Raw genomic sequence first — 11,977 nt, 5'->3', positions numbered from 1 at the left:
AGCTTGCCCCCTAGCCCCCCAAGCTTGCAGCACGCGCTCTGTGCAAACTTCGTGGCCCCACCCCAAGCGCAAGCCCTGCAATCCCTCCAAGCGCGTGCTCTGTGTGCAAGATTTCTGCCCCACAGTGCGTGCCCTGCGTCCCCCCTCCCCCCTTGTGCATACTCTGCGTGCAAGCGTTGTGCCCCCTAAGCGTATGCCCTGTGCAAAATTTGTGCCCCCTCCCCTCCAGTTGCATCCCCTGTGGCCTCTTCATTGCCTCCCCCCCCAGTGCACACCCTATGCAAGATTTGTGCATCCCCCCTGGGAAGGTTTTGTGCCCTGTGCAAACTTGGTGGTACCCACCCCGAGTGCATGATGCCCTGCCCTGTACAGACTTTGTGCCCCCTCCCCTCCCCAGTGCGTGCTCTGTGTGCCAGCTGGGTGTCCTCCAGGTGCCTCCCCTGTGCAAAATGTGTGCAGCCCCCTAGATTAGGTGTTGAGCTGCTGCAAATTAGCTCTGTGAAGAAGGACCTGGGTGACCTGGTTGACCAGCAGCTGAGCAGCAGTTGACCAGTGGTTGACTGATGGTTGACCAGCAATTGACCAGTGGGTGACTAATGGTTGACCAACAGCTGACCAGCAATTGACCAGTAGTTGACTGATGGTTGACCAGCAGTTGACCAGTAGTTGACTGATGGCTTACCAACAACTGACCAGCAGTTGACCAGTGGTTGACTGATGGTTGACCAGCAATTGACCAGTGGGTGACTAATGGTTGACCAACAGCTGACCAGCAGTTGACCAGCAGTTGACCAGTGGTTGACTGATGGTTGACCAATGATTGACTAATGGTTGACCAACAGCTGACCACAACCCAGCAATGTGCTCCCATGGCCAAGAAGGCCGATGGTATCTTGGGGCTCATTACACATTTGTACAACCCCCCCATCCCCCAAGCATGCCCCGTGCAAAATGTTTGCATCCCCTATGTGCAAGCTCTGCGCAAACTGTTCCTGCCTTGCAGCCCTCAGCTCTGTGCGCTTCTGGGTGTACCTTGGATTGCTCACACATTAGGAGGAGTCCCTTGGGTGCTGCACCATGCTAACCCCCCCCTTTTTGCCCACCCTTTGCAGGCCACCATGTTCCACTGCAGCGCACGGTGCTGTGAGGACAGAGCAGCCTCCATGCAGCAGGTGCAGCGTTGCATTGAGCGCTGCCATGCACCCCTGGCCCAGGCCCAGGCCATCGTCACCGGCGAGCTGGAACGCTTCCAGGTGAGGATATTTGGGGTTACATGAACACATCATGGGGGGTGACACCTCAGAAGGCCGTGCTGCTGTTCAGTGAGACCTGGGCGGGCTGAGAGCTGGGCAGAGAGGAACCTGATGAGGTTCTTATGAGCAAGCGTGGGGTCCTTCACCAGGGGAGGAACAACTGCATGCGTCAGTGCAGGCTGGGGGCTGAGCTGCTGGATGAGGAGAAGGAGAAGGCAGAGAAGGACCTGGGGGTCCTGGTTGACCTACAGTTGAGTGGTTGACCAACAGCTGACCAGTGGTTGACCAGCAGTTGACCAGTAGTTGACCAACTGTTGACCAGTAGTTGACCTGTAGTTGACCAGTGGCTCACCAATGATTGGCCAACAGAAGACCAGTGGTTGACCAACAGTTGACCAACAGCTGACCAATGATTGGCCAACTGTTGACCAGTGGTTGACCAGCAGTTGACCAGTGGCTGACCACAGGCTGACCACGAGTCAGCAGTGCATCCTGGTGGCCAAGAAGACCAGTTGGACCTTGGGGTCCATTACAAACAGTGTGGCCAGCAGGGCAAGGGAGGTGCTCCCACTCTGCCCTGAGGAGGCCACATCTGGAGCGCTGGGTCCAGCTGTGGGCTCCTCAGATCCAGGCAGACAGGGAACTGCTGGAGAGCCATAGAGATGGTAGAGAGAGGAGCATCCCATGATGGGAAGAGGCTGAGAACCCCAAGGGTTGTTCAGCTGGGGATGAGAAGGCTGAGAGGGGACCCGATCCACCATGTAAACACTGAGGGAACCCCAGAGCTCCCTTCCAACCCCTATATTTCTGTCATTCTCGTGACCTGTGCCCCCTTGTCCCTTTGCAGGACCGCCTGAGCCGCTGCACGCTGCACTGCTCTGACAGAGCCAAGGATGCCCTGGAGGCGGGCGGTGGGGAGACAAGGGCACGATCCCAGCTCGATGCCTGCGTGGCTGCCTGTGGGGACGAGCACCTGCGCCTGGTGCCCGGCATGGCCAAGAGGATGCGGGATGGGTTGGCAGCCCTACAGCACTAATGGATGCTGTTGGGGTGGGGCTGGTGGTATTAAAGGCAAGGAGTTGCACTCGTGGTGCTGGAGGGGCGCTGGGGGAGTGGGGTGATGGCTGTGCAAAATGTAGGATGCAGGTGTGCAAGGTGTAGGGTAGTGGCAGTGCAGTGCATGGGGTGGGTGTGTGCAAGGTATGGGGTGATGGCTGTGCGGTGTGTAGGGATGAGCCATGCAAATGTGCAATGTATAGAGAGGGTGCAGGTGTGCAAAGTGGGGGACGATGGCTGCACAAGGTATGGCATGCAGGTGTGCAAGCTATGGGGTGTGGGGTGAGCCATGCAAGCATGCAGTGTATGGGGTGAAGCTTTGGAAGGGATGGGATGATGGGTGTGCAGTGTGTGTGGATGTATGGGTGGATGGGGCACAGGTGTGCAAGGCATGGGGTGACACCTGTGCGATGTGTGCAGAGTGAGCCGTGCAAATGTTCAGTGCGTGCGGTGAGCTGTGCAAGTGTGCAAGTTGTGGTGGGCGAGCCATGCAGATGTGCAAGGTGTGTGGCAGAGTGTGGGGTGCTGGGTGTAAGCGTGCAGTGAGCGGGGGGTGCTTCTGCAATAGGGTAGGGTGCAGGTGTGCAAGGTGTGGGGCAGTGCTTCTGCAGGGCGTGGGGTACCGTGTTCAAGTGTGCAAAGTGTGCAGGGTGCAGACGTGCAAGCTGTGAGCTGACGGCTGTGCAAGATGTGCAGGGTGAACCATGCAGGCGTGCAAAGTGCACAGTGAGCCATGCAGGACTTGCAGTGTATGGGGCAGTGCCTTTGTGTGCATGCAAGGTGGGTGCAACCGGGGATTACTGCCCAGGCATGGGGTGATTCCTGTGGGTGCAAAACAGTGGGTGTACAGCAGTATGCATGCAGTGTAGTGGCGGTGCAATGGTGCACATGCAATACAGTGCGTGTGTAATGGCATGCATGCAGTGCAGTGCGTGTACAACAGTGTGCAATGAGGTGTACAACAGGTGCAATGAGGCATACTATAGTGGACATGCAGTGTGGTGTGAATGCGGTGCAGTGTGTGTACTCTAGTGAATGTGCATGCAGTGCGGTGTGTGTGCTTTGCTGGGCATGCAATGCGGTGTGCATGCAGTGCAGTGTGTGCTGTGCTGGGTGTGCAATGCGGTGTGCATGCAATGTGGTGCAGTGTGCTGTGCGAGCAGTGCGTGTGGTGTGCTGGGTGTGCAATGCGGTGTGCATGCAGTGCAGTGTGTGTGTGCTGGGCATCCAGTGCAGTGTGCATGCAGTGCAGTGTGTGTGCTGTGCTGGGCGTGCAATGCAGTGTGCATACAATGCGGTGCGTGTGCTGGGCGTGCAGTGCGGTGTGCACGCAGTGCAGCCCATGCTGCGCAGCAGAGCTGCGGGTTCCCACGCACGTGCTGGATGGCGCCACCGCTTGTGCGCGAGCCGGGAACCTCTCCCAGCGCGCATGCGCACGCCCCATCAAGCGCTCTTATTGGCTGCCGGCGAGGCGCGAGGGGTGGCGGGAAGAGGGGCGGGGCTTCCATTGGCTAAGCGGGCGACGTGATGACGTCAGAGCGCGGCGCGAGTGGCAGCGGCGCTGAGGAGACGCCATGAGCAAAGCGCATCCACCCGAGCTGAAGAAGTGAGAGGCGGGCCGCGGGGGGGGCTGAGGGGGAGCAGCGGGGTCTGAGGTGGTCCCAGCGGCACGGGAAGGTCGCGGGTCCGGGTCCGGGTCCGGGTCCGGGTCCGGGTCCGGGTCCGGGTCCGGGTCCGGGTCCGGTGAGGCTCGCAGTGATGGCGGCCCCGACCCCACACTGACGCGGCCTCCTCCTGTTCCGCTCTCGTTGCAGGTTCATGGACAAGAAGCTGTCACGTGAGTCGCACTGCCGTACCGGGGGGGGGGGGGGGAAGGTTTTGCCCCTGAGCTCCAGCTGCCCCCGGCAGGCACGCAGCCCCGGGTCCCCTTCCTTCTGACGCTGCTCTTTGAGCTGATTCCCACCCCCTCCCCCCCCCCCATTGCTTCGCAATGATCCCGTTTCTCGTAGTGAAGTTAAATGGCGGCCGCCACGTGCAGGGGATCCTGCGGGGCTTCGACCCCTTCATGAACCTGGTGATCGATGAGTGCGTGGAGATGGCGCCCGGCGGGCAGCAGAACAACATCGGCATGGTGGTGAGTGCATGGGGAGCTGGGAGTTGTAGCATCACAGTATGGTTGGGTTGAGGGAGACCTTACAGCCCCCCAGTCCCACCTCCTGCCCTGGGCTGTGTGCCCCCCTCCAGCTCAGGCCTACCAGTGCCCATCCATGGCTTTGGACACCTCTAGGAACGGGGAACCCAAAGCTCCTTTGTTTCAGCACCTCACCACCCTCATGGTGAAGAATTTCCCCCTGACGTCTAACCTAAATCTCCTGTCTTTTAGTTTAAGACCATTCCTCCTTGTCCCATCGCTATCTACTCATGTAAAAAGTCACTCTCTCTTCTGTTTATAAGCTCCCTTAAAGTACTGGTAGACCCCAGTGATGTGTGTTCATAGCTTTTGCTGAACAAGCCCAGCCCCCTCAGCCTGTCACAGCCTCACAGGAGATGTGCTCCAGCCCTTTGAGCATCCTCATGGCTTTCCTCTGAACCCTGTCACACAGCCCCACATCCCTCCTGTGCTGAGGGCCACAGGCTTGGATGCAGGAGGACAAATCAGAGGGGGACAAACCCCTCCCTGCCCGCTGCCACCCCTCTGTTGCTGCAGCCCTGAATGCTGTTGGCTGTGAGGTCACAAGCACGCGTTGCTGTCTTGTGTCAAGCTTCTCATCCACCTTTTCTATCACCACCCTCCTGCAGGAGCCTTTTCCAGCAGTCTGACTGCTGCCATGAGCCCCTGCAGTTCCGTGATTCACTTCAGTTCTTGGAGCTGTGTGTGCTGTGCAGCTTTTCGGGAGGAAAAGACAGAGGGAAAGAGAACCTTCTGTGCTGTGGGTAACAGTGTGCTTCATCTCACCTCTTACTGCCAACTTCTCTTTGTAGGTAATACGAGGAAACAGCATCATCATGCTGGAAGCTTTGGAACGAGTATAGTGGCAGAGGAACCCCGTAGGGACCCGACCCTGTTGTGTTTTGTTTACTCACTCGAATCTAGTGAAGCAACCACAAGTGTAAGCTTATTTTTTTGTTAAATAAATTTTGTACTGGTTGGTGTAACCCTGTGTAAGCTGTACTTGGTGTAACTGAAGCCTGGGGCAGTTAATTCTGTGAGTGCAGCAGTGTGTCAGTGTCAGCTCTAAAGCTGGGGGGAGGACTTTCAGGCAGTTTCATTTCTTCCAGCAGATGTTCAGGTGTTACTGCCTGTATCTTTCCCCCCCCATAAATAACAGGCTGTGACACTTCTATTTCTGGCATTGCTCTGTAAAGAGTGGAGGGGACTGAAATATCTCTCCAGCTGAAGTGTTTGCCTGCAACTTCGTGGTGATCTTCACCTCTGTGCTGAGGCAAAAGTGTTTTTGGTTGTTCTGGTTGCCTCCAAGCAGCCCAGGGGGTGAAGCAGACAGAACAAAGCACTGACCCCAAGGCACCAGCAAGCTTCTAAGAGCTGAATTGTGTTCCAGCACGCGCAGACCAGCAGTGAGGTTGCTAATCTCTGTGCAAGTCCTGCAGTTTAGCTTTAATCAAGTGTGTTCATCTTTCCCAGCACAGCAAGTGTGAGGCAGTGCCTAGCGGAAGCTTGTTAATGAGAATTTGAGCTAAGCAAGCAAAAATCTTGCTGGTACAGGAGAGCTCTGTTGATGGAGGACCAAGCAGCAGCTCTGAGAGACAGCACCAAAACAGCACCACGCGAGTGACACAGGCACCAGTTCAAGGCAACACCTCTGGCTTATATTCAAACCAGTGCATTACTTCTGTTTGTAATGGCAACATCCTATTTACTGCATAGTTAGACGTGGGTGAGGTTCAGCAATATTAGATCCAGTCATGGGACAGAAGAGTTTATCTGCTACAAACCACTGCTGCCCTGCTGTCGTTTTTAGGTCATCCAAGCAGCTGATGCTTCCAAAACTTGATGGAAGAGAAGTACAGGCTCTGTGTGTTTTGCCTGTTTTCCACTTGTTTTGGCAACTCCTGCACAGCTCTGCTTCTGTTCTTCTCTCTCCTCCTTCCCCCAGCTGCAGAACTTGTTCTGAATGAAAGTAAAGAACGTGTTCACCATTTCCCCTGCACCCGTCCCACCCCGAGGGCTCCTCGATACACCCTTTTAAAAAAGTGGAGGCAGAGAGATTTAATGCTAAGAAGCTGGCTTATTTCCCCCCCCACAATGGAGAGATATCCAGAGAGGCAAAGCGACATGCACAGGTCTAAGGGAACAACGCTCAGTTAATCACAGTGATGCAAATCCTGGGCTCGGTAGGATCTGAAGGACACTTTAGGGTCAATGTGGCATTTAAAACACCTTGGTTATCTTACAGAGGGACAGATTGAAGGCTTTGCTTGAGGGAGGGCCAGCCCACTTGGGAAAGTGCCCCCCACTTTGTGACAGCAGTTCAAGTCAGCTTGTGTCTGGAGCTGGCTGGATGTTTCCTCCTCCTCCGATGCTAAGTGAGAAGTTAGAATAAAATCGCACCATCCCAGCTCCTCCTTTATTCCTTTTAGTTGCGACTGCACACCTTCAGCACGCGATCTGTATCTCTGGGGGCCGTGGTGGCGCTCAGCTCAAAGCTCTGTTTTCAGTTTCTCATACAAATCTTCCTGGTCGATCTTGTCTGCGTTGCCGTACCAGCGGTGGTAGGCGAGCAGCGCGGCGTTTTTGGCTGCAATGGAGCTCATCTCCATGGCACTCGCAGCCCACTCGATGCCATTCAGGTAGTAGATGTTGTCATGGAGGATGATAGGTGGGAATTTATTTGGGGGGCTGTAGTGGGGGTACGCCAGCCACTTCTTCACCTTGACGGAGTCGTAGGAGGAGAAAAGCAAGTTCATCTGCTCTTTCGTGAGCTCTTCCCTTGAGAATATCTTCCAGACTGCTGACTGCAAGGGTGGCTTTTCTTCGCTGCCTCTGTTTTCCACAGGAGATACGATCCCCACGCTGTTGATGAACAGTTTGGGATTTTCTGTAGTGAAAATGGCACCCAGATGAAAGGCGGATGGGTCCCGGTAACCGAAGAAGGAGGCGTTTAAGCGGCCGTGCACAAACGTGGCCACGGTCTGTTGGTAAGGACTGGAGAACTCCGGGACCGGAGGGCTGAAGTTCTTGAAGGTGATGTTGGCTATTTTGCGGTTCAGAGGAGCAGCAATGACAACGATGTCATAGATGTCCCCTGTCTGTCCTGACGGCGTGTCGTAGGTGACGTGGTAGAGGTGAACTGGGTCCCCTGGGGAAGACAGGAGGGGTGAAGAGCTCAGTGATGCTGTTCCACCTCAGCTGTACTTCTGACAAACATGCTTTGATTGCCATCACAGGCTGCCCAGAGAGGCTGTGATGCCCCGGCCCTGGAGGTGTTCAAAGCCAGGTTGGATGGGGCCCTGGGCAGCCTGGTTTAGCATTAAATGTGGAGGTTGGTGGCCCTGCGTGTGGCAGGGGGGTTGGAGATTCATGATCCTCGAGGTCCCTTCCAACCCTGGCCGTTCTGTGATTCTGTGATTATGCCTTGCTGTGAACCAAGGCTTGTTTGAGCAGTATAGGATTAGCTGATGGCAGGGCCGTGATCTGAGGCTTTAAACAGAGCACAGTTTTCATTGTAAAAGACCAAAGAAAGCCCAGGCTGTTGCTTTGGTCTGCCAGGAGCAAAGGTCAGTGTGTAGCTGCCAGAGCTGGCTATTCCCCCCCCCACCAAAGGGAAAGCAAACGGGACCCACCTGTGGATCTCTTCCTGACTTTGGGCTCTATAGACACAACTGTACCAGCGATAACATCTGCTTTCGAGGCGTAAATAAGACCAGTGCAGACAAGTTTGTTTCCCCCTTTCACTGACCAAAGGCTTGATCCTGCCCCTGCCAGAGACACAGCACCTACAAGGAAACCACAGTCATTAGCACTGCTTGTTCAGCACCGTTTTGTAGGGGACCACTCAAAACATCACGTGGAAAATGAAAGGAGAAAACATCCCAACGGGACACAGAGCTTGAATGAGGACAAGGGCTAAGTAGGTCATGTTAGCAAGCAATTGCTCGCTTGCCAGAGTAACCCAGTAACCCAGCAAGGGAGGGTGCTGCTTAACAGTAGGAGGAATTGTTCTGCAGCAGGAATAAATAGGTTGCTGCCAGCATCTGCCCAGCCCAGGGAGCAGGAATCCCAAAGCACACGGCGTCACCTGAAGCACACCAAGATGCTCACCTACAAAACCATTGATGTTGACACCTTGCCCGTAATCGACCCTCATGGCTGGACAGACCATCTCATTTATGAACTTCTGGGAAAAGCTGGCTTTCTGCATGGCTTCATCGATGGTTTGGTTGAACATCTGGGTGAAGTCGTTCCCTCCAAGGGCGTGGAAGAGGCGCTCGTAAGTGCTGAAGGTGTAGTCGTGTGTCTGGTAGCGATAGATCCTTTAACCAGAGACAAGGAAATGCATCTTACAGCTGCACCACATGTGGGTTACCCAAGGCACTCTTATCTTGGGAAGGGAACGGAAGCGTTCAGTTGCTGCTGATTATCTCTGTGGCCCTTGGAAGCTGAGGAGAACTTCACGTGCCTTCTGGCGTAGGACTCCCAAGAGCCTCACGGTGTTTGGTTGGAGCAGCAGAGCTCCTCCTCCCAGCCTAAATTCCAAGGGCCTAAAACGATCATCTGTTCACCTTTCCTGATAAAAGCACTTTGTGCAGTTACAAATCCAAGGATCTCCAGCACCCAAGTGCTAAAGTCCAATGGACAGTGCAATCTCTAACCCGCCACCAGCACACTGCCTCTTTCAGTGCCCCTAACAAGGTGACAGCACCAATCTTGACCTTTTTCCTTAGGAAAGGTTGGGTAGCAGTGGACAACCAGAGAATTGTTCTTCAGTTGGGTGATTTCACCAGTTTGTGCAGCTCAGCAGCAGGTAAAACAGAATGGCAGACTCATGCCAACCTTCTCATTCACCTTTCCCATCAGCCATCCCCCTCCACGACCTCCCCTAACGTTTCTGCCACTCGTGAACACGGCTGAGCAGCTGCCTTACCGCATGAACTTGTCCAAGATGTCCTCCACCCACATGTTCATCCGCAGGGGGCTGAACCCATAGTGCCACAGCAGCTTGAGGATGTTGATGATGTACCAGCTGCTCTCCTCGAAGATGAACTCGTCTCCGTTATAGATGCCCATGAGGTTGCCAGGGACAGGGAGAGCAGGGAGGCCTGGAGGAAAGGGTGAACAAAGGTGATTTAATGAGAGGTGAGTCACAGAGCCATTGAATATCCCTGCAGGCTGCAGTGATACCTCCCTTCAGTCTCTTCTCTGGGCTGAGCAAACCAAGAGACTCCAGCTGCTCGTACATTTCCCCTCTAGATTCTTCACCATCTCTGCAGCCCTCCTTTGGACACACTCTGACAGTTTTATGTCCACTCTGTACTGCGGTGCCCAAAACTGCACACAGTGCTCAAGGTGAGGCCTCACCAGTGAGGTGCAGAGCAGGACAATCCCTTCCCTCAACCCGCCAGCAATGCTGTTTGATGCACCCCAGGGTACAGCTGGCCCTTCTGGCTGCCTGAGCACACTCATGACTCATGTTCAGCTTGCTGTAGGATGAGAATCATTAAGCTTAGAAAAGGCCATTAAGACCATCTGGTCCAACCATGGCTCTTCACTCTGCCCATTCCTCCTCCTCCGGTCTGTACATACACCCAGGGCTGCTCTGTTCCCAGAATCAGCACTTGCTCTTGTTATACTTCACGTGGGTGAAGGTCTGCCCAGCCCTCTGATTTGCCCAGGCCTCTCCACTCTTGATGAAGGCAATTCCTTCTCCCAGTTCAGTATCATCAGCCAACTCACTCGAGACACCTTCCAGTCCCACATCCACACCACTGAATTACAGAACAAGAATCATCCACATCACAAGGATCACAGAACATCCCCAGTTGGAAGGGACCCATAAGGATCTTAATCCCAACTCCTATAGGGAACTGGTCCCAAAATGGAGAACCCTGCTAGCCACCAGCCTGATGGAACCCCACTGCCCAAAACCCTTTGGGCCCAACCATCAGCCAACTGCTCACCCACAGCAGTAACAGGATAAGAGGTAATGACCTTAAGTTGCACCAGGGAAGGTTCGGGTTGGATATTAGGAGCAATTTATGCCCAGGAAGGTGTTTGCAGTGGGGATCACCGTCCCTGGAGGTGTTTAATGGTAAGTGTTGTATGGAGGAACATGGACAGAGGGCACAGTGGGATGGGCTGGACTTTGAGGTCTTTCCCAACTGAATGATTCTAAGTGAGAAACAGCGTGGAAAGCTTTGCTTAAATGCAAACAGATAGCAGAGCATGGCTTCTTTCACTCCATCAGACGGTTGACCTTGACATATAAGGACACCGAAGGAGCCTTCTCCTCCTGAACTGCGACCAACAAGCACAGAAGCCAGCTGCAGCACTTCTACTTTCAGCGGCCCTCGACCCACTGCAGTGTCTCAACATCAGAGGGCACAACGAGGGCTGTCAGCAACCAACGAGACCTCGGGATCTGACACAGCGCCAGGCCGTGATCTGAGATGACTTTGGCCGTGCAGGGAGCGCGACTATGGGGCGGAGACGTGGGGTGGGATGCGGAGCCCTCACCCCATAGCAGAGGCGCAGCCCCCGCCGTGCACTGGCTGGAAGATACTCACCCAGTTCCTTGGCGAAGTGCTTCATGTGCAGGTTGAGGGGGTGCAGCACGGACCCCCCCGCCTCGTAGCTCGCCCCTTCCATCTCCACCGTGGCCAAGCGGCCGCCCACCTCCCCCCGCTCCAGCAACTCGATCCGCACGCTCCTCCCGAACTTCTGCCGCAGGAAATAAGCGGCCGCCGTCCCCCCGATGCCGCCGCCGATCACGGCTGTGAGAGCGGAGCACAGCGTTAGGATTAAAGAGTGAACCCCCCTCCCGCCAACCCGCAGCGGTCCCTCCGTACCGATCTTCCCCGGGGCAGCGCGCTGCTCCCCGCGGCCCGTGACCGGCGGGCAGAGAACGGCGAGGAGCAGGAGGAGGAGGCAGCGGGGCGGCATGGCGCTGCTCTGTCGAGCCGTGCTGTGCAGGGCCGGGCCACATGCCCGCCCACTGGCCGCTCAGAGGCGGAGCGGAGGTGAGGATTTAAAGCATTCGACGGATCACCCCAACCAGCAGCGCCGCTGGTGTAGTGGTATCATGCAAGATTCCCATTCTTGCGACCCGGGTTCGATTCCCGGGCGGCGCAAGAAGTTTTTTTTCTTTTCCAACTTAAACTTTTGATTCTAAATTATTTTATTGACTGACTGTACTTCTCTCTCTTCTTTTACCGCTTCTGCCCGAGGGAGGAAGCTGGCACGGCCAGAAGGAGCTCACAAAGCACAGCGCGCTGACACGCCGCCAATTCTCCATCCCTACCCCCGCAACGCGCATGCGTACACATAGCCCAGACTTCCCCCTTCCCACATATACCCCAGTGTGCATGTGCTCTCAGCGTAGCGCTACTGCGCCTGCGCTGCTGGCCGGCGCCTGAGGGGGTGAGTGCTATTGGCTCCTCCTCCGGGCGCATGCGCAGTGCCGGCCGGGCCCCTTCGCCCGCCCGCCGCCATC

General features: G+C 55.5%; 3 protein-coding genes and 1 non-coding gene across 4 annotated transcripts in view; 3 read left to right on the top strand and 1 right to left on the bottom strand.

The window, feature by feature from the left end:
* FAM136A (family with sequence similarity 136 member A) overlaps positions 1-2,337 on the top strand; it is a 2,624-nt gene extending 287 nt beyond the window's left edge. The window contains exons 2-3 of the mRNA XM_042839547.1: positions 1,113-1,253; positions 2,101-2,337. Coding sequence (XP_042695481.1) covers positions 1,113-1,253; positions 2,101-2,289 — 330 coding nt within the window. The 3' untranslated portion in view covers positions 2,290-2,337. The remainder of the gene's footprint in view (positions 1-1,112; positions 1,254-2,100) is intronic.
* Positions 2,338-3,824: 1,487 nt separating this feature from the next.
* SNRPG (small nuclear ribonucleoprotein polypeptide G) lies at positions 3,825-5,465 on the top strand. Its single transcript, XM_042839554.1, has 4 exons — positions 3,825-3,915; positions 4,124-4,146; positions 4,319-4,443; positions 5,292-5,465. Exons 1-4 carry the CDS (start codon positions 3,884-3,886, stop codon positions 5,340-5,342), a joined length of 231 nt encoding a protein of 76 aa, XP_042695488.1. The 5' UTR covers positions 3,825-3,883; the 3' UTR covers positions 5,343-5,465.
* Positions 5,466-6,536: 1,071 nt separating this feature from the next.
* PCYOX1 (prenylcysteine oxidase 1) lies at positions 6,537-11,438 on the bottom strand. The gene is made up of 6 exons (XM_042839553.1): positions 11,334-11,438; positions 11,052-11,258; positions 9,413-9,587; positions 8,590-8,801; positions 8,112-8,264; positions 6,537-7,627 (listed from the first exon to the last, which is right to left on the bottom strand). Exons 1-6 carry the CDS (start codon positions 11,425-11,427, stop codon positions 6,969-6,971), a joined length of 1,500 nt encoding a protein of 499 aa, XP_042695487.1. The 5' UTR covers positions 11,428-11,438; the 3' UTR covers positions 6,537-6,968.
* A 106-nt stretch (positions 11,439-11,544) lies between these two features.
* On the top strand, positions 11,545-11,615 carry TRNAG-CCC. Its single transcript has one exon. It is a non-coding gene; the product is annotated as a tRNA-Gly (tRNA).
* The last annotated feature ends 362 nt before the right edge of the window (positions 11,616-11,977 follow it).

This window comes from Centrocercus urophasianus, unplaced genomic scaffold (assembly GCF_019232065.1).
Source record: "Centrocercus urophasianus isolate 14NV4802_14NV808 unplaced genomic scaffold, USGS_Curo_1.0 seq_963, whole genome shotgun sequence".
Taxonomy (NCBI): Eukaryota; Metazoa; Chordata; class Aves; order Galliformes; family Phasianidae; genus Centrocercus; species Centrocercus urophasianus.
This window is presented reverse-complemented; position numbering and strand designations above follow the sequence as displayed.

Bases quoted from the DNA above. Each gene is read 5' to 3' on its own strand.
- SNRPG (XM_042839554.1), top strand. From the start codon at position 3,884: ATGAGCAAAGCGCATCCACCCGAGCTGAAGAA. The intron at 4,147-4,318 runs GTGAGTCGCACT...CGTTTCTCGTAG, and splicing joins CATGGACAAGAAGCTGTCAC to TGAAGTTAAATGGCGGCCGC. The intron at 4,444-5,291 runs GTGAGTGCATGG...TTCTCTTTGTAG, and splicing joins AGAACAACATCGGCATGGTG to GTAATACGAGGAAACAGCAT.
- PCYOX1 (XM_042839553.1), bottom strand. From the start codon at position 11,427: ATGCCGCCCCGCTGCCTCCTCCTCCTGCTCCTCGCCGTTCTCTGCCCG. The intron at 9,588-11,051 runs GTGAGTATCTTC...CCTTTCCTCCAG, and splicing joins GCACTTCGCCAAGGAACTGG to GCCTCCCTGCTCTCCCTGTC. The intron at 8,802-9,412 runs GTAAGGCAGCTG...CTCTGGTTAAAG, and splicing joins ATCTTGGACAAGTTCATGCG to GATCTATCGCTACCAGACAC.